The 23058-nt window shown below is 35.8% G+C and overlaps 1 protein-coding gene across 3 annotated transcripts; it reads left to right on the top strand.

The window, feature by feature from the left end:
• The first annotated feature begins 4418 nt into the window (after nucleotides 1-4418).
• On the top strand, nucleotides 4419-21968 carry LOC103711717 (serine/threonine-protein kinase RUNKEL). 3 transcript variants are annotated; one of them, XR_604818.3, is made up of 12 exons: nucleotides 4515-4562; nucleotides 4719-4808; nucleotides 5340-5392; nucleotides 5629-5704; nucleotides 7792-7853; nucleotides 7929-8007; nucleotides 8101-8160; nucleotides 8281-9909; nucleotides 10423-11292; nucleotides 11491-12626; nucleotides 12700-12772; nucleotides 21617-21968. XR_604818.3 is itself a non-coding variant. In XM_008797973.4 (11 exons), exons 1-10 carry the CDS (start codon nucleotides 4515-4517, stop codon nucleotides 12610-12612), a joined length of 4089 nt encoding a protein of 1362 aa, XP_008796195.1. In that variant the 5' UTR covers nucleotides 4419-4514; the 3' UTR covers nucleotides 12613-12626; nucleotides 12700-13105. The 3 variants fall into 3 exon arrangements, 1 of the variants encoding a protein (XP_008796195.1); XR_604817.3 differs by lacking the exon at nucleotides 21617-21968 and adding an exon at nucleotides 12880-13105; XM_008797973.4 differs by lacking the exon at nucleotides 21617-21968 and having other exon boundaries at nucleotides 4419-4562; nucleotides 12700-13105.
• Nucleotides 21969-23058: the final 1090 nt, after the last annotated feature.

Here is a 23058-nt window from a genome sequence, read left to right as displayed (position 1 = left end):
TCCAAATTTTTGGATTGGTTTCGAGCAAATTTTATAGTTTATTTATCTCATTTCAGTTTCAATTTTAGAGGACCAATTTAATTTTGAGTATAGCTCCAAACTAATCCGATCTAATTGGTACACACCCCTACAAGCATGTTTAAGAATATACCTAGATCACAAACTACAACTTTTATAATTTTTTATTATAGTAGCACGAAAAAAATAACATTAGGAGTTTTTTATTCTTATCTGATTCATTTTGTTTATTTCTTTATTTAGGTTACACTAAAAAATAGTAATTCTAAATTTTATATATTACTTTATAAATCTTGTTTTTCAATTTATTTTTTTCAGATTTTTTTCAAGATTTTCGGTCTCTAGTTATTCAAGAGTTGGCTAAGATAGAAATGCAACCTAACAATATTTTCAAAGGAATAAATAAAATAGCATATTCACTATATTTTCTCTACCTTTCTTTTCTTGACACTTGATTCAGTCATCTCTCTTCAATCACAAAATAATTAGGCCATTTAATATCAGAGAAATATTTAATTTTTGAATTTTTGATTATTAGAACGTTGATATTCAGTTATATAATTTTTTTACTAAAATCATATTAATTTTATAGTTTATATATATTATATGAATAATATTAACATTCATAATTCAAGTCCTTTCCTCACACATGCATTGTAGATACCGAGTTGCCAACTTTAATGCAAAAAATAAATATAGTATTAAAAATAAAAAAATTATTATTTTATTTTTATAAAAATAAGACACTATATGCAATACATATGAGAAGTAATTGATGATTCACCATAAATCAATGAATGGATGCAAGATGCAAAAATTTTTTACATGATTGGTGCAATGGCTACATCTAAAATTTGTTTTTTTAGCATTTTGAGCACAACCACCATTAGGAAAACCATAAAAGCTCAGAAATGTAGACATGCAGATTTAGACTTTAAGCCTTTCCGAGTATGCATAAGAAGAAATGTAAATTAGGTTAATAATAAAATTATTTTTATGAAAAGAATGCTAGGGATGTCTATTAGTGCATAAGGAGAAAGATTGAATTTATAAATTGGTATAACACATCATTCAACCATCCCTATTCATTGCATTAACTTTTGTAAGTAATATTAATCATTTTTATGCTATTTTGAATTTTTTTTTTTTTTTTGCATGTATGAAGAGGTACACCATAGCACCACTCTGCTATTATATTAATATTTTTGTCCTCTCTTCTTAATATTTTTATTTGATGAATTTAGCCCAAGATCTTGTTTGGATGGTGTTAGCCCTTGCCACTTGAGTAAGACAGTGGAGATGTGGGATGAGTAAATAATAAAGAGTTAGGGGATTAGCCACTTATCTTCAAAATTTAGCTTGATGGCATCATTTTTTTAGTTTGAGAAATAATATAAATTGAAAGTATTCTTCTGTTGTCTAACTGTTTGGCTTCACTACTTTGGAGGAGGTAACCATACCTGTCAAGATTGGGATTTCCTAATTTAAGAACAAAAGTGAGTGGCTAGCAATGACGTAGGGATGCGAGTGTTGGTGCAAATTGAAATTCTATCTACCCCATTAGAATTTAGCAACCATAAATAACAAACAAATTCATAATTTATATTTTTATTTTTGAAATACATATCTTTTTGATTAGGGGAAATGCTATAGTATTGCTCTTGATTTTTGTAAATAGATTAATCAAATTGGCGATGAAAGGTGTGTATGGATCCCTACCAATCTGCATTGCCTCAAGATTTGTGCATGTCTCGGATAAGTAAGTACATTGGCAAAAGCTGCCCAAATATATATGCACGTATATACATATGCATGTGTACAATGGACTATATCATCCTGAGATGAAAGAATATCTATTTCTCTAAAATCTAAAATTAATGATGGTCATCCAAGTCAATTATTCATACTATTGATCATGATTTGTAATACTAAAAATATCTAAAAATCAAAAATTATATATTTTGGTAGTCTCTAGCTTATGCATTATATGGATACAAAAATGGATAGTCTCCACTATACAAGTGTGATAAAATATATGATAAAGCATTTAAATTAAAAATTATCTAATGAAGTATTTAAATCAAAAATCTATCATGTTGATCATGACCTATATATACTAAAATATGTATATATATATATATAATCAATAAATTCAATATTCAGATCATAGCAAACCATAAACTTGTATAATTTTACCATTCATTTTTTATATATAAGTTAGAGACCATCATAACATATATTTTTCTTTTTATTCTTCTACATATTCTTGGTAGTATAAATTAGAATCAACAATATGGATCTTTGATTTGGATGTCTCATAATTATTTTTGGAATAGAGAGGAAGGGTTAATCCCCACCTTTTGGAATCCTATGCATATCTCGTGCCTTGATTTCGGAAGTTAACTACGACACATGCAGAAATGAGATTTTCTCTAAGACTTTCAAAACCCAGAATAGCAAAAGTAGTTTTATCTATCACAAGTGCCTACCAAAATAAGAAGGATTTTATCAAAAGGTATGCCTTCCCTTTTTCCTCACCATAACTGATGGAATAGAGGCCGAACCACTGCTTAGTAGTTGGTTCTTGCCCGAGATGAGTCATTGCCATTTCATTTTGACAGGCCTTGGAGATTACTTTGCAAAATCAAACCCCAACCCCCCTGCCTGAATGGCAATAGTTGGTACCATCCAAGTAGGCACCTAATGATCTAATTAAATAGGCACTTAGTGGATTATTTCTTCTATACGTTTTTTTATTAAAAAAATCCTTGAGAACATCAAACCTTGATCTACAATCTCAGAGGCCATAGGTAACACCATTTGAGCTAAGTCTTGACGTTTAAATCCTTGAGAACATATTTTTTGCTATTCTAAATTAGGGGAAAATCGTGATAGTACTCATTGCTATTGGTTGTTTTGTTCAGCTACTAGGCATGAACAATCTATTACTTTGAAGGAGCATGTCGTGCTTGATTCCCAGACTAAAGAGATTTTAAATAGTCCAATTTGAGCCCGTGGCTAATGACTTGCATGCAAGGGCTTAGTCATCGGGTTCATGTATTTTTGTTTAATATTAGAAACTTTATTTTTCTTAATCATATATATTAAGGTCATTAAATAATCACTAGATGTCTATACCAATATCAATATTTTGATCATTTTTTATAAAAATAAATCCTTTTATATAAAATAAAAATGGAAAATAAGTACAATTTATCTTATTCTCTATGATATAATCAATTCACGAGACAGTTCAAGAGATTTTAATTTCTCCTTCAGCTATCACGTTTATGCAAGTTATACATGTGAATTCAACTGACTAACAAATTGGTCAATATTTCAATATTAATTCAAAGTATTTATTCAATATAAAATAATTCAAATGATTTATTTATTATAAAAACATTTATTATTCATCAATGAAATAATTCAATACCAAATTTATTCATATGTTTCTGCATTTATATATGATTTTTCTTACACACTATCTAAAAATAAATAATTCATTATTATTTTTACTATGCTGTAATTAAAGCGCGATAACAGTATTTGATGTAAAAAATGTTAATTTTTTATATAATAATATTATTATTATTTTATTTTTAATATTTTAATAAAAATTTGGTTGGACCAATGACTTGGACTCTTAATCAAGTCCATCTCCATATAAATTTAAAATTTATGGCTTAGATCCTTATTATATGTTGCATGTGATCTGCATAATAAATTATGATTCCATCCTAATAATTATATAATTAATATATTTCACTAAAAGTAAGATTTATATTTAAATAATATCCGGCTTACATCCATATTTAGATAGAAAAAATATGCATATAACTAATTTTTGACTTTTATTTGTATCCTTGCAGAATAAATATGAATACGGTTCATATTTATATATATTTAGAATAAATATGAATACCAATTATGATACCTATTTAATACCCATATTAATATTCATATTTATTAATATATATACATACATGTATGTATATGTATGTATATACATGTATGTATATGTGTGTGTGTATATATATATATCCTATCTATGTAGATCCGTTTTCCCAAGGCAAGCTTCTGCCAGATAAACACTGGGCTTAATCCCAGGTGCAATCAATTTACCACCCCATTTCAAAAAAACGCACCCCTGAAGCCCTGCCACAATTGGACATCAGGCCGGCCGCTCCCATCCTATCCGTCGAGGTGACATCTCATTTAAAAAGGCCCATCGAATGAACGGCAGATATTAAGCGATCATATCTTGGACCGTTCGGTGGACCGTTGACCCATGGCCCAACGGTGCTTTCGATTTCAATTTCGGCCACCTTCTCAATCTCCCGCCTCTTCCCACAAAGACAAATAATTAAAACCCTCCCGAAATTAAAACCAACAAACCCAATCTCCTTCCTTTTCCAAGTCCCACTTCTTTACTCCATTTCTCTCTCTAAGCTCCGAGGTTGAGAGAGAGAGGCGAGTGAAAAACCCTAATCGAGATGAACAACTACCACGTCTACGAGGCGATCGGCCGCGGAAAGCACTCGGTAATTTTTATCAGTCTCTCTCCCTCTCTCGCGTCGTCGATCGATTACAATTTCTAGGGTTTCTTGGGGAGCCGATCGAGGGAGCTCGGATCGAGTTCTTGATCTTTTCGTCTGAGAAGTGTTGCTGATTTTCGTTTTTTTTTTAACGTTCGGCAGGTGGCTTATAAAGGGAGGAAGAAGAAGACGATTGAGTACTATGCCGTCAAGAGCGTGGAGAAGTCCCAGAGATCGAAGGTCCTTCAAGAAGTGAGTCCACTGCCTGCCTACTTGTTGTTGAACTCCAATCTCTTTCCTCAGTTCGAATTGATCTAATAGAATAAAGCTTATCTGCATTCAAGGGCAATTTTTTTCATAAATATTCAGAATTTCAGATCAGGTAATTGTTCTTGCTTTCATACTTAACCTTCTCCCTTTACCCTCATCTCTCTCGTGGAAGTTCCCTTTATCTCTTTATCTCTTTATCGAGTTGATTGTGCCATTCTATCAATGTAATGCAAGATCCCTTGTTTAGCAAATACCCTTTAACAAGATACGAAGTAAAATAAACAATTTAAGCATGCACGCTCTTTACTTTTAATATTGACTAACCTTTTTTTTGGGTTTAATGCCTTTCCTGTTTCATAACATCGCATAGTATCAAACATTTCCTGGATTAGATCTATACTATACTACTTTGGTAGGTATGTTTAATTTAATGAGTAATTGCTACTTTCACAATGTTTTGGTTGTGCTAGTGATCTGAGTTTCTATATTTTTTTCCCCCTTGTATCTTTACAGGTTCGGATGCTTCACTCTCTAGATCATCCAAACGTGCTGAAATTTTATTCTTGGTAAGACATGAGGAGTTTTTAGGTGGCAAGCCCAAGAAAGGGCACAGTATTTGTACTGTGCTTTTGCTTATGGAACCTGTATTAGTTTTGGCAAAATTCATAGTTGACCTACTTGTCAGTATAAGATAGAAGTTGCTGCAATCCTTCTGCATCAATCCTTTGTTTTCCTGTGTTGAATAAAGATGTTTATCATCCCTCCGATACTATTGATAAAATTCTGCATGCACTGTTTTCAGGTATGAGACCTCTGCCCACTTATGGCTGGTCTTGGAATATTGTGTTGGTGGAGACCTCATGACTTTATTGAAGCAGGTGCTTAAATAGGTTTCTGCATGCATGCATACTTTAATTATTTTGACACTATATGGAGGTCGACTCTGGTCCTATTTACTGCTACTGCAGCATCATGTATCATACTCATTTATATTCTTCATGTTTTCTGATCTTCCAGCAAGCGAAACATTTGTATATTATACACAGTATACATGTGCAGATTCAGGTTAAACTGATTTGATAAACACAGTTGTTTGTTAGAGTGGGATGTAGACCAAGTTGCTGATTATGTTTAAAACATGTAAAAATGTTAGGTTTAGCAATAACAAGACAGTTTGATTCACCACAACAGATCCATAAAACAAAAAATGCCACCACGAACAAGTTCTTCATCAACTTTTCAATCTTTTTATGAAGCCTAATGAAGGTTTAGTTAATTGAATAAGTCCGTTTGGTAAACACAGATAATAATGCACTGACACATGTATCGTGGAATTTCTACATGCTACAGGGACACATACAACCAATAGTGGTTCATTGTATTCTTAATGTGATTCCTTTGTAGCCTTACATTTATATTCTGATGTCAAATGAGACAGTGCATGAGCTCTAATATGCAGTAATCAAGTTTCAAGGTGACAAAACCTCCAAAGATCCGAATGTGTACTATTAGTGATCTTTATAATCTATTCGAATCTCCTTTTTGATTGAATTCCTGAGTTTTGTCTATTTTATTCCTTTCTTGCTCATCAGTTTTTGCATATTGATATCAGGCTATGTGTTCATTAGAGATCATTGGTATCGATATAGAATTTATGATTTTAATTTGGTTTTTATCGAGGACTCAATGATTTCTTGTCAGAGTTTTTGATTTGCAGTGGAAATTACTTGACACTTATTATGTTATGTGATCCTTCATTCGTTCCTGCTATTATATGGTCATAGTGATCTTCGCTTTGAAGTCTAAGTGTTGTTATATTGAATCTTGACTGAATTTGACTAAACAATTTTTATCCTTTTTTTTTTAATTTTATGGATGTATTTTTGTGTCAGTCTTGGTGATTAAGACTGCTGGGGTTTCAGGGATTCATTTAGGTATTGGTTCCAATGTAGCTTGTTTTTGAGCAAGGATCCTTTGTTAATTAAGTTCTCCTAAATCCACTTTGCACCCACCAATGCTTGTTATCTAGTGTCATGTGAATTTTGACCACTGCTTGGAACTAAAAAAATATTTGTTCTGGAGGTCTCTTACCTATTCATCAAGTGAGCGTGAAATGAACGATAGCAATATAGATGGTGAGCAAATATATTATAGGCTATACAATTTGTTTAAATTTATAACATATACATATCATAACATAGCTAGTTTGGATGCTTCTAGATTGTAGATCAAACAAAATATGGTGCTATATTGTTAAAATTGTCCATTTACATCTATCTGATGCATGGGTAAAAGACACCAAAAGTGCATGACTTTTGGTTTGTAGCCATTTTAGATATGTTAGATCACAATCAATGGTATGAATTTTCATTTGGTGAGGCCCATTGATCTTCAGTAGGAAGTATTTGTTGGGTAAGGATATTGAAAGCATTCTAGCCTAACTCTCTCCTTCTCTCTTCACACACACACACAAACACATATATAATATTTTCTGCAAAAAAGTTGATAAAGGGCATAATTTGTCGTTGTATGCCCATTTTCGAAGGCACAGGTTTTAATGTACTAAATATTGGTGCTTGTTGTTGGAGAGTGGGATGCTATGCAAGTTTGTTTCAAAATGGGGTTTTATGTTACAGAACTATAGGGAAAAAATTAAGCATCCATATGTATGAGTTGCATCTTCTTTATTATTTGCGGATATTTTGTTATTATTATTTTTAAATAGTTTGTTATCATTTTGTGCATCTAGTAGTTTTCTTAACCTGATTGCTGTTCTCAATGATTAATTTCAACAATCTTGATAAAACAATTTTGTTATACTTGGTGGCATCTCTTTAGCTGTTGGGAGTTAGGATGCCGATAATACTTTTATTGTTAGTCCTGAAATAAAAGTGTGGTTTGGCTTGGTCCTTGTTTTCTTGATATTTGAAATCATCGTGCTCATACTTGTGTACTTTGCCTGCAGGATAGCCGATTTCCTGAAGATTCTGTACATGACTTGGCGTGTGACCTTGTCAAAGCTCTTCAGTAAATGCTACACACATGTTTTGCTACTTATAAATTTAGTTGTGCGATAACATTTTAAATCTTGATACTTTTTAGGTTCTTGCATTCGAAAGGGATCATTTATTGTGATGTTAAGCCATCAAACATCTTACTAGATGAGTATGGACGTATGAAGGTATTAAAATTTGATTTGCTAATGATATTATTCTATGTTAGATACTTATTTTTTAATATATTCATACATTTCTTTCATATATTTCATTCTCAGCTTTGTGATTTTGGATTAGCAAGGCGATTAAGTGACATAGAGAAGAGCTCTGTTGCCATGGTTGGTTTCTCAACTCCTTCGTTTAACCACCTATTCTTGCATACACAACTTTTGCAAAATAACATTTTCTGAATTGAAAATGATCTTTATTTTGTTTTTTCTAAATGTTGCGTCCATCAGTTGCCTCAGTCAAAGCGAGGAACACCATGCTATATGGCTCCTGAGCTGTTTCAGGATGGCGGAGTCCACTCTTATGCTTCTGATTTTTGGGCTCTGGGTTGTGTCTTATATGAATGCTATGCTGGCAGGCCACCTTTTGTAGGAAATGAATTTACCCAATTGGTGAAATCTATAATTTCAGATCCTACACCACCCCTCCCTGATAACCCTTCCAAATCTTTTGAAAATCTTATTAAATGCCTCCTAATAAAAGATCCAGCTGAAAGGTTACAGTGGCCTGAACTTTGTGAGCATAGTTTTTGGAGAACGAAGTTCACTTCAGTGCCACTTCCTTCTCAGCCAGCTTTTAGTAACATGCTTCAACTTTCTTCTAAACCATACCTCTCAGAGCGAAACGGTGATAGACCTTCCCAACAGAGAACTCCTCCCAAACGCCGTGAAAGTAATACAAATGGAGTTTTGAAGCATGACGAAAATTCTACTAAAGGGAATGGGGTTTTCGAGACACCAGCCAAGAATGCACATGGTGGCAGAAAAATTACAAAAGCTTCTCGGAGAGTCGATGCTGCAAAAGGTGTAAATCTTCTTAGGCTGTCAAGGATGGCTAAGTTGAATTTGCAGAGAGAGAATGAGAAGGAAAACTACAGGCGACCGCTGCCCGAGACATGTGAGAATGAAGCTGAAGTGAAAATTGAAAACAATGACATGGAACTAGATTTTAGTGAGAATCCTGAAGATGATACACCTGATGAATCTGATGCATCTGAGAATCCTGCTTGTACACCTACAGAGAAACTGCGAACTCAAAATGCTGATGAAAGAGTTGAAGAGGTAGAGCAAAAAATGAGTCAACTGCTGGATGATCTTCCTGACAATATTATTGTTGGGTCTGATGACCTGAAGAAAGTTGAGCAGGATGCATGCTCAGAACCGCTTGAAGTGGTTGCTACCCCACCCAGTGCCAACCTTAGGAAAGCTCAACGTGTGAAAGTGGCTTCTGGGAGTGCCCCTGATTCAGAGGCATCTAGGTCATCCAATGATTTATCAGAAGTGTTTTGGCATCCATCAGATCTCTCAGTCAAACCTGTAATGCCCAGTAGAAAAGGTGATAAAGCTTTGGATGGTATCCCCTCCTTGCCATTTGAAGCTGTTCCTGCTGCAGATTATGTTAAGTTGCCTCCGGAGCAAATGAATGCACTTAACTCTCGCATAATTCATAGTTTGAGTGGAAGCTCTCAGGTTTCAGAGAAACAGAATGCCGTCAGATACTTAGAAATTTTAAGCGGAAACACTGATGCTGCGAATATCATAACCAATGGGCCAGTGATGTCGTTGCTTGTAAAAATGCTACGGCTTTCAAAGTTACCTGCATTGCGTGTTCAGATTGCTTCAGTGATGGGTTTGTTGATTCGCCATTCCACTTTTATTGAAGCTGATCTTGCCAATTCTGGAATTGTAAATGTATTAACAGATGGCTTAAGGGACAAACATGACAAAATAAGGAGGTTCTCCATGGCTGCTTTAGGGGAACTGCTTTTTTACATATCTACTCAGGCTGATAATAATGCGAAAGATAGCAATACCCTTGAATCTCCGTCGAAGGACAACCGGTCTACATCCAGTTGGCAGGTTAGAAATGTCTGATGCTGAGGCAATTTATCGTTAATCTTGTCATCTAATCTTTTGACAATGCCTTTTTTCATTTCCAGTCTAGTTTGTAGATCTATGTGATTTTTAATTAGATTTTCTGAAGCATGCAATAATGAATACTTGTTGTTTATATTTTATCTTTTCGATGTATGATTTTTTGGGTTCATGATCTGCATATTGAAAATGGTTGCTTTGGAACTTCTGAGGTATCCAACAATAGTCTTGTGGGAGATGAGGATTGTCATTTAGATCTTAATTTAATTGATTATATATTTTAAATTTTACTTTCCTGCATCATCTAGTAACAGCTTGCTATAGGGGCCTCGCTTTCTTTGCAGATTAATTGTGAGCTCACATCTTGGACAATAAGAATGCATGTCTAGTAGGCTTTAGGCTTTTGGGTTTTGATTACTCTCTGTCTATCAGTTCCAGTTCTTGTATGATGAATGATGATTATTTTGGCTACCTCTAATAGACTGGCTGCTTAAACAGGTCCCAAATTCTGTGATTACTTTGGTTTCATCAATTTTGCGCAGAGGAGAAGATGATGTTGCCCAGTTGTATGCTTTAAGAACAATTGAGAACATATGTAGTCAAGGAGGGGACTGGACATCACGTTTTGTTAGCCAGGATGTGATTGGAAATCTCTGTTATATATATAAAGCAACAGGGAAACAGGAGAGCACAAGGCTTATTGCTGGATCTTGTTTAGTCCGTCTAGCTCGATTCAGCCCACAGTGCATACAGTTAGTGTTTGAGAGGTTGTCATTTAAGGACACTGCATCTGCGCTCATCAAGGGCAACCCACGTGAGCAGCAGATTAGCTTAAATCTACTTAACATGTCAATTCTAAGCAGCCATTCGTTAACAAACATGGGCCGTCATCTACTATCATTAATGGAAGAAAAGCACTTGGTCCCAGGTCTTGTATCACTTATTGAGCAGGGAAGTGAAATTTTACGTGGGAAAGCACTTATCTTTGGGGCACTTCTATGTAAGAACAGCCGTAGATGGCTTCCCCATTTCTTTTGCAATGCTAAGGTACTATCTGCGGTTGATAGGTTGGGGAAGGAGAAGGGCGGGTTCATTCAGAAATGTGTCTTGGCTTCTGTGCAAGTAGTTGCCAATACTGTACCATCTATTCTTGAAACTGTTTCTGGAGACATACAACAGATGATGGGAGGTAAACGCCATGGACCGATTGCTGCTCTCACTGGACGTGGTAGCACAAAGAACAGTGCTCATCTATTTCCGGTTATTCTTCATCTTCTCGGAAGCTCTTCTTTCAAGCATAAGGTGGTGAGCAGTCATGTCTTGCTCCAGTTGGCAAATATCATCAAACTTTTAGAGGCACCTTTTCAGGTACAAATCATACTAAGCTTGCAGATTTTGCAGTTTCTTAAGCCTATATTTTGTCAGGCAATATTCCAAATTATTATCATTAATTTTTGTATCACATCTTTTCTGCACCTATTACAGTAAAAGCTATGATGAGCTTCTAATCCCAAGAATTTTTCAAATGCCCACCAGAATTTCACTTATGTTTTAAATGTAATGCAGGGAAGAGATGATTTCCAAATTACGTTGCTTCGAGTGCTTGAATCAGTCACAGAGGAGCCTTATGTTATTCTTGATGATCCTAAGGTATTTACTAGTCGAATTCTTCGAAGCCTAGCAATTATGTACAAGGGCAATAAAGATGGAGATGCCAGATTCTTATGTTTGAAAATATTATTTGATGTGATGGTTGTGATCTTCAGTGATACTACAGTAACTGATCATGAGCATATAGTGGAGGATCTGAGGTCAATATCACGAATCTACTTTCTTCCTCTTTACCCAACACTGATTGAAGATGAAGATCCCATTCCAATGTATGCTCAGAAGCTGTTAGTCATGCTCATTGAATTTAGTTATGTTAAAGTCTCAGATATTCTGCATTTGAAAACAGTATCGCAGTGCTTTGAGTTCTTGCTTGGTGATCTTTCTAATGCAAATGTGAACAATGTGAAGCTCTGTCTGGCTCTAGCATCTGCTCCTGAAATGGAGACTAAAATTCTATCTCATCTGCGAGTGGTCAGAAAAATTGGAAATCTTCTTGAGTTTGTGAATGCAAAGGAAATGGAGGATTTTCTTGAACCCACCTTGGGTCTTTGCAAGGCATTCATTTTACGTGGCATTGGTAGCAATAAGGCCATAGCTCTTTGTAAAGAACCAGCTCTCTTAGGCAACAATGCCTTTGACATGAGTATTGCTGTTGATCAGCAGCACTGCATCAAGGATGTCAGTGACTTTGCTAGCAACATTGGTGTGTTTCTAGATTTAATTGCGAATTCTGATGCACAAATTATGGATTTGGCATCAGAGTGCGTGGTTTTGCTACTCAAGGCATCCCCTAGAGAAGCCACAATGGGCCTTTTAACAAACCTTCCCAAAATCTGCAGTCTTCTGGAATCATTGCACTATGATTCCTCTGTCTTGCAGTTGCTGCGTCTTCTGTACGGTCTTGCCTTTTCTTGTAGACAATACCTGTCTCAGGCAATGATTCTGTCAATATCTATTCCAGCAGTCATGCGAATGGAAGCTATTGTCTTGAAACTCAAGAGCTCCAGTATTCATGGTGTTGCAGAGGCTGCTTTAAATTTAGGCTTAGAGTTGCAAAGACTGCCTCGGTGTGTTTGAGCTTATACATCTTGGTAAGGTCGCTGACATTTTGATTTGTCTTTATACATGAACTGTTCAATCTAATATTTGTAACCACTTTTACAGAATTCAGGGAAGATTTGACAAAAAATGATCTTGCTCTTATCGAGCTTTTCTGGCTTCCTGGCCATTGTTTCAGGTGAGTTCAACAAGCTCATGGATGTATCAGATGGCTATTATGTTCTTTGTTGATTGGTTAATCAAGCAACACTGTTTTCGGTCTTTAATTATATTATAATTGTACAGTGTCAATGTTATCAATGAGTTCCGTGCACTGGCCCTGATAATGTTTGGAAATCAGATTGGGTTCAATGTACTGTTGATCTGGAGATGTTAGTTGATATTATCTGTGTTTGCATGTAATTTTGTATTATCGAGCAACATATATTTGCCACTATCACTGCATTGTTGCCCTAATTTTTCTGAATACATATGTAATGGAATTGAAAGAAACAATGTGGCTGTTTCATGAGAGGCAATGTGCAATCTATATATCTTTTTTACTAATATAATTAGAAGACTGACCTGATGCTATGTTCTGTGCTGTAAAAATGCCCCAGTGGTGGTGAAGTAGACAGGTAAATAAAGTGACAGGTTTTAATAATTCCTCTAGATGCTGTACTTTTTTTCCATGCATGTGAAAGCTTTGTTAGTCCAAGTTCCCAGCAGGTTTGTCAAATAAAATTAAATATTTATCAATATTTTCCACTTATATGAGGCCCTATCCTTCATGAAATTGTTTCAGCTATCTCTTAATTTGTGCTTGAACTATTTGCGTAAATGTGACGGTTATGTCTACATCCTGTCTATCTCAGATTGTGCTGTAGTATATATGCAATGGGGTTCAAGTACAGCAAAATTTGATGGTCCCAACAGTGTTCATGTTCTTGTAGGTGATGGCTGAGAATGGATATGAGTTATATAGATTTTGCACAACTTGTAGAGACAAGTTTTAGATATTAATGTCTTTGTTCACCTACTCATTTGGATGTATAGTGTCCTTTGCAAAGTTTTTCAATATAATTTTAAGTAGGTTTTTTATCATTTAGAACTATTTTATATCACCCTCTTGAAAACTTTCCTTATTTTATACAACTGTCTCAGATTATTCTGAGCATACAAATATCCATTATTTACAGGGAACCCTACTTAATGCCAAGGTGATGCCCTAGTGCCAACTCTCTTCCCTGCAAATCACAATCTTAACTGAATGGAAAATTTACATAGTATCTGATATTCCTATCTTGACAAGTGATTTCTCTCTCTTCTGAAACACCCCTTCATTGTGTGAGCAAATTATGCACTTAGCATCCCTATCTCTGTGATTCAGATACACTTCTGATGAGATTAAAATTGCGTGTGAAAGTTCACATATTTTGAGTGTGAAGTCAGGGATTGGGAATTTAAAAGCGTTCATTAATGGATTTGGAAGAAGGTAGTGATAGTTCATTTGATTTTTGTTTCACCAGAAAATTTGGTGGATGCGAGACAAGCAATAAGGAAGTTATGGACCCTATAATATCTCATGGAGTTATGGATTTGAAGAAGTAAACAAAAATTGACAGTGCCCTGTGAATCAAACATAGTCATCCTCCCTATATTGTAGTAGAAATCCTCTTTGTTTTTAGTCTCCTAGTGCAGATGAAGTGATAAGAATGAGTACTCACCATTTTCTATGTGTACTTGTGTTTTTGAGCGCCACTTTGTAAAAGCCAGCAAACCACCTTGCTTGGGCATGCCATTGCATCATATTGTATGCCTACCTTTCACAAATGTATATGCTCATGATTTAACCATGATAAGTTCTTTTGATGTAGGACTGCTGATATTTTGCATTGATTTGCTGAATATGAGGTTATACACCTCTATACTTATGCATTAATCTCTTCTGCATAACTTCTATGAGTGTCATACCTTCTATCTGTGGTATTTATCTAGGGCTAATGTCTCACTCAATGCCATTTTTCTGGAGAAGATTTTGGGCTACAAAAAACACTTTGTATTGTTCAATGGTTGCGGCAAAGTAAGTTTGCAATTTATATGTGCCAACTTAGGTCTGATAGGGCCATCCAAGGAGAAAATAGAGCTAACTTTGTAATACAAAGTAAGTGTGTATAGTTATATGAGGTATGCCCTCGAAAGACAATAAGAGTGGTAAAAATTGTTGTGGAATTTGTAGCCATGTCATATATACAAAATGGGAAGGTGGAGAAGTTAATAGGTGCAACAGGCTCACAAAGAAACTAGGTGGTGGGATTGGGTGATAATTTAGAGGAGGGAATTGAAGATGAAAATGGAAAATAAGGAGATTGAGATGATGATGGAGGTGGTGGCAATGATAAGTGAGAGCATTGATGATACACGATAATCTATGAGTAATCTGACTTCTGTACAGGTTCCATTATATTCTTATTGAAGTATATGAAAACATTTTTAATCTAACAAGCATATAGATGACAAACAAAGAATAATGCTCTAGTAAACAGAAGAACTGACATCACTTTTTGAAGAATGGGAAATAATTGCCTGGTCTTGAGCAGTGCCTTGGGTGAACTCCAACCAGGGTTTCTTGAACGCCCAAGTCAGATTCTAACAAGTGACCAAAAATGACTTGGCAAGAACAAGAAACTAGTATTTGAGGACTTTTTTTATACAAGATGTGGTTTTTTCCAGTTAAAATGAAAAATTCCCCAAGCATGAAAAACTTCCTTAGTTTTTCATTTTTCAAATCTCTACCTTATATGTTTTAAAGTGTGCTTTAGAGGTATATATCTTTCATTGCTTACATTTTGTTAAATAAACTACTTGAATTTTTTTCAATGGCTTGACATGTGGATACATGCCAATTTTTGTCATTTTTGGATGCATGCAAGAGTGTAGGCAATGTTAAGCCATCTAGTGATCAGTTGGGTTCAAGAAAAAAATGAGATATTTAGTAAAACTCATATAATTCTTTAAAAAAATGTTCTTCATTCTATTCGTCTAAAACCTGGACAATGGTCTATATAGAGTTTATAGGATAGAGATTATGTCAATCCTAGAATCAATTTGAACTATGAATTTTGAAAGTATTTATTAAAGCAATTACAATATACCCTAAAGTTCTTATATCTAATTCATAACACTACTTAGATGCAGTTATACTTTAAAAAGTGAGGCAAATCAGCTTAAGAATCAAAATTTGAGTCTCGTGCAGCTGAAGCAACCAAAACAATTTCTATTTATAGCAAAACTTATAATGAATTTGACTATGATGAGAAACTCTGTGAAAACCAATGTCAAAACTCTCCCATTTGGAAACAAACATCACATCTGTGGTGGTCTTGACATGTCAGAGGGAAATTATTTCCTTCCCAAAAGGTTTTTTATTAGATTTTCTTCACAAAATTTGTTATCAATATCATAGGTCCTTCCTAAGCACTCACTATCTAAATTGATTACAACTTTCTCATGTGGGACTCCACTTTGAGTATATTAATGTACATCAGACAACTCCTTGGAGTTTTGCCATCTTGGTCACCCTCTTTTTTTTTATCCTTCTCTTTTTCCCTTCCCTGTTATGGAAAACCCAATTAGTATTGCTGTGTGGTTGTAGATGTTGCAAATAAATTTGAAGCAGAAATAAAACTAAACTATTCTACTTCAATAAATAATAGGCAGTAATAGGCTAAAACAAAAAATTAAAAAGAAAAAGTAGAAAATTGGAACTCGAGATGCTGAGGCGTGGTATGTTGGTCACTTTCCTTGAAGTAGATTTCGCCGCCTTACAGTGCACTAGGCTTGGATGGCGTTCTACTCCTGAGATACAACAGCCTCTCGCTCCTTCTGCCTCGATGATTTGCACGGATCAAAGAAGGCTTCGAACCCAGAATCAATACGCAGCAAGCCCGTTTAAAAAAATTTGGAAGAAATATTTTAACTGGTAGGAAGAGAGAGTAGAGAAAGAAGAGAGTTTAGGAATCCTCTGCTTCTGATGTTTTTATATTTTACTAATCTGTAGAGGTCGTCTATTTATAGACCTCTACGAGACGTATCACAAGGGGTGCCTGTGGGGCGCGACTCTTCGCGTGAGGCGCGATACCACGGTCGCGATCCTTCGCTTTACGTTTGTGCAGGCGCACAAGGCCCAGGATTCGCGCTCGTGGGGCGTGTTCTTGAGGGACGCGAAGTGCTTTTACGTTCGTGCAAGCTTCCTTGCACGGACGTAAAAGCAGCAAAGGAAGCACTTGCTTTTACGTTCGTGCAAGCTTCCTTGCACGGACGTCGCGTGAGGCGCGATACCACGGTCGCGATCCTTCGCTTTTACGTTCGTGCAGGCGCGCAAGGCCCAGGATTCGCGCTCGTGGGGTGCGTTCTTGAGGGATGCGAAGTGCTTTTACGTTCGTGCAAGCTTCCTTGCACGGACGTAAAAGCAGCAAAGGAAGCACTTGCTTTTACGTTTGTGCAAGCTTCCTTGCACGGACGTAAAAGCAGCAAAGGCTTTTAGGAAAAATGCGGGAAGAGGGGTGACACAAAAACTGCGGGAAGGACTCGAACTCACATCCTTGTGAGAACAACCCCACACACAAACCAACCGTACCACCAAAGGATGGTGACAAAATAAAACATTTAATCATTAATTAATCCAACAATCCCCAACCTGATTAAAATGTTTTCAAGATTTTATAAAAAATAGTCATACCGGGCTTTTCATGTCACGATTTCAATAAAGGTAGCTTGTGGCTTTGAACCTTTACCTAATGAAAATATACTTATATCTGAAAGGAATAGTGGTAGCTAAAAAGCTTTGAACCAAATCCTTTGGTTCATATTTCCATATACTTCACCCATGACAAATGTAAATACTGGGTTCATCATAGGTGGTGCTTTTCGGCCTCATGCACCAATATCTTAGTTTCATGAGCGTTCTAGGGGTTAAACCCTTATCCCCATAGACTGCGGTCACACAGTCACACTCACATAGGTGAATCCTCCAAGGGTGCTTGCAGCACAGCACCTTACCATAGACTCGGACTCATTCAGAGTTTTAAACTCTTCCGTATACCTCTGCTGTGTTTAGCACTTACATCATAGGAAGAGACCAAATGACATAAAGTCATTTAATAATAGTACTAACTAATCATTAAACAACTTGTTTTTTCCGTTGAACCTTTCGTCTTGGGATCTCTAGTCAGAATAGGTTGGGTTGCCATTGTCAATGATTCCTTATGAGTTTCAGTCCCATCCCCCTTGATGTTTCTATAACTTTGCTTCTAGCTAGTCCTTTTTGTCAAAGGATCTGCTAGATTACCTTCAGATCTAACAAATTCCAAAGTTACGATACCATTTTTAATTAGGTATCTAATTGTCTTATGTCTTACACTAATGTGTTTTCTGTTTTTCTTGTTATATTCAGTATTTCTACAAGTATTAATTGCAGCTTTATTGTCACATAACAAAGAGATAGCAGGTATAGGCTTTTCCATAATAGGAATTTCTGACATAAGATTCTTAAACCATTCTGCTTCTGAGTTGCAGAATCTAAGGCTACAATCTCAGCCTCCATAGTGGATTTGGTGATCACAGTTTGTTTGGATGATCTCCAAGCAACAGCTGCATCACCCAACATGAATATGTATCCACTAGTTTCTTTTCGGTTCACTGAATCAGTGATCCAACTAGCATCACTGTATCCTTCAAGTACAGCAGGAAATCTTGAGTAATGTAAACCATAAGACATGGTATCTCTCAAGTATCTAAGTACTCTATCCCGTGCTTCCCAGTGACTAAGACTAGGGCAACTATTAAACCTACTGAGCTTTCATATAGCATAGAAAATGTCAGGCCTACTTATATTTGCAACATACATCAGTGTCCCAATAATTTGAGCATATTTTTCTTGGGCCACTGGATCACCTTTGTTGCACTTCAAGTTCAAACCATGCTCATAAGGTGTACTCACTGGTTTACAGTTGTACTTATCAAATTTTTTCAAAATTTTCTCAATATATTGTGATTGATCAAAGATTATACCATTAGGTATTCTGGTTATCCTGTTACCAAGAATTACCTCTGCCTGACCTAAATCTTTCATATCAAAATTATTAGATAAAAAATTCTTGATATCAGTTACAATATTCATATTAGTACCAAAAATTAAGATATTATCAACATATAAACAGTTCATGGTTATCAACATATTCGTTTGTGCTAAGGACTGAAACTTCTTCAGCATAGACTCTACAGTGAAGTATTTCATTTTCAATCATACTGTGTGGGACTTTGAGTGCTGGCAGCATATTTTACACGGGAATTTGGATGATATTTGGTCTCTTGAACTCCCTAAATAAGCTATAATATGAAATTATTAAGGCTTACTAGGGTCTCTGCTCACTTCTGGAAAATACATTAACATAGAGCTAGTAAATGGAGTTTCAGATCAGATATCCATTTGTGGAAGGCTGGCAACTGCCTCCAAGTACTTCTTTCAAGCACTTTATATGTATGTTCCTTACGAAAGATTTATTGAGAGAGATGTTCTTTAGGGAAGATTAAACTCCTATATTTGATTTTCAGTGACTCAAGTCTGAAATCTGTCGTGTCTGAGTTTCAGTAACCTGGTTGCAGATAAAATTGTATGTGCAGTCTGTAGTACTTTATATAGAAGTTGGAGTATTGTTTCTGCTATTATGTCTGTGGGATGGCTTCTTCATCGGCTTGTCCTCTCTTATCTACATTATATCATCTTCATCCATTCACTTTTTAAATTATATTTTTGATTCATTTTTCGAACAATTCCAAATCCATATTCTTCTGAACCATGAAATATATTTGTAATTTCATAGAACCCTATTTATTACCGTTATGATATTAATATCTTCCTCTAAAGCATTAGCGCATGTCAACTAACTATATCAATCAACTGACTATATCAATTATCTGCATTATAGATGCTGGAAATTAAATGATGAAGCAATCATTGCGTTGTCCTTGGTTTGACAATCCATTTCCCTAGCTTCGTCTTTAATTTTCTTATCTGCTTGTGTTTAAGATAAATGGAAAAGCACTTGATGAGATTTAAGGAACAATTGGATCCGAGGAAAGCAGAGTGGTTGCTTTCCTTATTTGTGGGCTACATTACCATTTCATGGTGTGACGTTCAGATGAACTTACATTCAAAATGGCTCACTTGTTACTAGGGGTGCACATGGATTGTGTTGGTTCTTGTTATAGGCTAATGTACGATCGGTCTAATTTCAATAGGTTCTTAATTTTGAAATTGGAATTGAACAGCCAATGTGGGAACTAATAATCCACCTTACCCAAACAAAATTTGGTTGGTTCAGGTCACTTCTCGGCATGGTATGCTGAACCAAATTGTACCGGCCGGTTCAGCCCTTACCGGATCTATCTGGTAGCCTACCGGTACGGTTCCGCCGTAGAAACTAGTACGCACCGGAGCCAGAAAAGAAAGGGAGAAATAGCGAGCGAGCGAGGGCGAGAGGGAGAAGCAGCCGCTGCGGACGCCTGCGGAGGGTCGCGGGGGCCCGGCGGAGGCTGCAGCCGCAGAAAAAAATAAAATTTTTTAAGTAAAGTCGGCAAACCACTGGCCGACTTCACTTGAAAATTTTTAAACTTTTAAATTTTGGGATTTTTAAGTGAAGTCGACAAACCCTCTACCGATTCACTTAAAAAACTCCACATTTTTTTTTTTGCGGCCACGTCCCCTGTTTCGAAAGAAACAGGAGACGCGGCCTCGGCCTCCACTGCGCCCTTGCGGCCTTCGCCGCCCTCTCCGTGGGAGTCCACAGCCCTCCTTCTCCCTCCCTCTCCCGCTCGCTCGCTGTTTCTTTTCAACTTCTCCGGCTTCGGCTGGGCTCTCTCGGTACGGGCCCGGTACTGAGACGGTACCGAATGAGTTGGACCAGTCTGGTCGCCGATCGGTACGACTTCCGGTACCGGTTCAGCATATCCTGCTTCTCGGATTATCCCTTTTTCAGAAAATAGTAAATAAACTATTGATTTTATTCAACAATATAAATGAATAATAGAAGTTAAATTACAAAAAAACAATATATAATATAATCAAAGGTATCTTACAAGAACAAAATTAATTAGATTTATAACTTTAGAATGTAACATATTATAAATTACAACCATAATAAATCAATACACTATTCAAAAAAGCAATATTTAACCAAAACTATGAGCAATGAATCTATGAAAATCAATCATATATCATATAATATCATACTATCTTCAATTAATATATTATTATAAAATAACTTTATATATATATATATATATATATATATATATATATATATATATTAGTACGTGCGTGTGCCTTAGTGTATTTTTGGATTGGGTTGGTTGGTTTCGTTTTACTCGAACACTTGACCCAAACCCAAAATGATATAATCAATTTTCTTAAAAATTGGAACCAGAATTGGCTTGATCCTAGAAACTTGAGCCGAAACGGCCCAAGAAAACTGACTCTGTTTGGTTTGGTTCTCAGTTTGACCCAAACCCCTGCGCACCCCTACTCATTACCATAGGATCATGTTTTTTGGTGGGATATCACAGTTTTATGAATCTGTTGTTTCTTTATTTGATATTTTGATAGCTTGTGCTTCGTGTTTGATTCGTCCTATCAGGACATTTCCTGGCCTGATCTGTGACCAGGATTTGTTACTCTGGTAATGACTTACCTATGAAATTGATTGTCTTGTGTTGGCTGCTGACCAATAGTGGTCGTATGACATACCTTTCTGTTTGACATATTACAGGGTCTTCAAGTTCCCAGGTTATGACAATAAGCTTAGTGCCCTACTTAAAATTGGGGGTTCAGGCATGATTAACATGCAAATTACCCCTTGTTTTATGGATTTTATTGTTTCGGCTAACCATTATGTCTCCATCTACTTCTTGCCTTGTCTGTTTCTAATAGCATGGAAGTTTCACTCGATCAAAATCTCGAGACACTACCTCTATTTAACTGCAGGTATAGCCAGATTCTGCAGCTTGACCTTGTTGTCTATGTTGAGCCTCTTGAGAGATTTTCCATGGTGATATGAGCGTTACACCTTTAATGAGAGGATATCTGAGAAACCTCGCCAGATTTTTCTGACAAAGTTACATTATGGAATCGTATGTTGGCTATCGAATTGGGAAGCCACCCTCCATCATAAATTTGGTATTGGATCACATCAGCAAATTAAGGTTCACCTCTGCTGTTATCTCCTTATGTTCCATTTGGCTCTACCTGAGTGGAAAATACTGATTACTTTGAATGAAACTGTGAGCGAAAACAGTATCTTATTTTCTAATAAATGCTTGTTTCTTTTTTGGTTAAATTCCCTGGTCAGGAGAATTCAATTTGATGCGAAATGATATTGTTTTTTCAAGTGCTTTTGTTTATGGCAAAAGTAATATAATTTTGACAATAGTTAAAGAGGTCGCTGTGTGTTGCATGTAGATTGCTGGTTCTGAACGGTCTCTTGCATCTTGTAGGATGGAGAAGATAGGTGTCATGCAAACCCATTCACCTTTACACAGCATTGCAGAGGAAAAGCAATTCCGCAAACATGGTTTCACTTCATGATGGAAAAAAATATTAATAAGTGATTATCCATAAGGATTTTTAAAGATTATCTTATGTGTTGATATCAAACATTTCTAACTCTGCCCTAAAGGAAAATTGTAGGCATCGCATTAGAACGACCAAGTTGTGGGGGGAAATGCTTATCATCAATTTAATGTTCACAAAAACTGTGAGAATTTTTCTTTAAACTTAAGCATCTCGATTGGAAAAATGATAAAGAAATAAACAGTAGGTTACCATTTTTCAATTTGGTTGCATGTTGGCACTATGTGTTCCAACAAGATGACGACACCAAGGAAATGAACAAAAAAAAAAAAATTATCATGTTCTAGTAGGATTGAGGGCATGTGAATAGCAAGGTTTTCATTTCAGCCAAGAACTTGATTTTATATCTATACTGGGTACCCCATCCTGATATGGTATTTACACAAAAATCTCGTCTCTATTATCTTGGCTGATATAAACTGATAAAATTCAAGATACCAGCCAATACTATATAATTCATATTGACTGATATTTTTCATGCATTTTTTTATTTCTTCGAATTGATTTTCTAATCAATATATCTTGAAATTAATGCTTCACCATGGCTGATAATCTAGATTTACTATACCTGCCAAGATATTAATATCTTACTCTTACAATATTATCCAAGAAATTGGAAAATATCAGTTTCCTCTATATTTCTTTATCGACCATATCGTCAACAGAAACCAAGAGCTCAGTTCATCTCAGTCTCGGTCTCGGTCACTCAGATTTTAGCTTGGTGAACAGTTTTTGTGGATGATTTGGATCCTCCCCAGCGTACTAAACCTAATGTGAAAGTAGAAATTTGCTGCTCA

This window comes from Phoenix dactylifera, chromosome 13, assembly GCF_009389715.1.
Source record: "Phoenix dactylifera cultivar Barhee BC4 chromosome 13, palm_55x_up_171113_PBpolish2nd_filt_p, whole genome shotgun sequence".
NCBI lineage: Eukaryota > Viridiplantae > Streptophyta > Magnoliopsida > Arecales > Arecaceae > Phoenix > Phoenix dactylifera.
The sequence above is the reverse complement of the archived record's forward strand: the minus strand, read 5'-3'. Positions and strand labels throughout refer to the sequence as shown.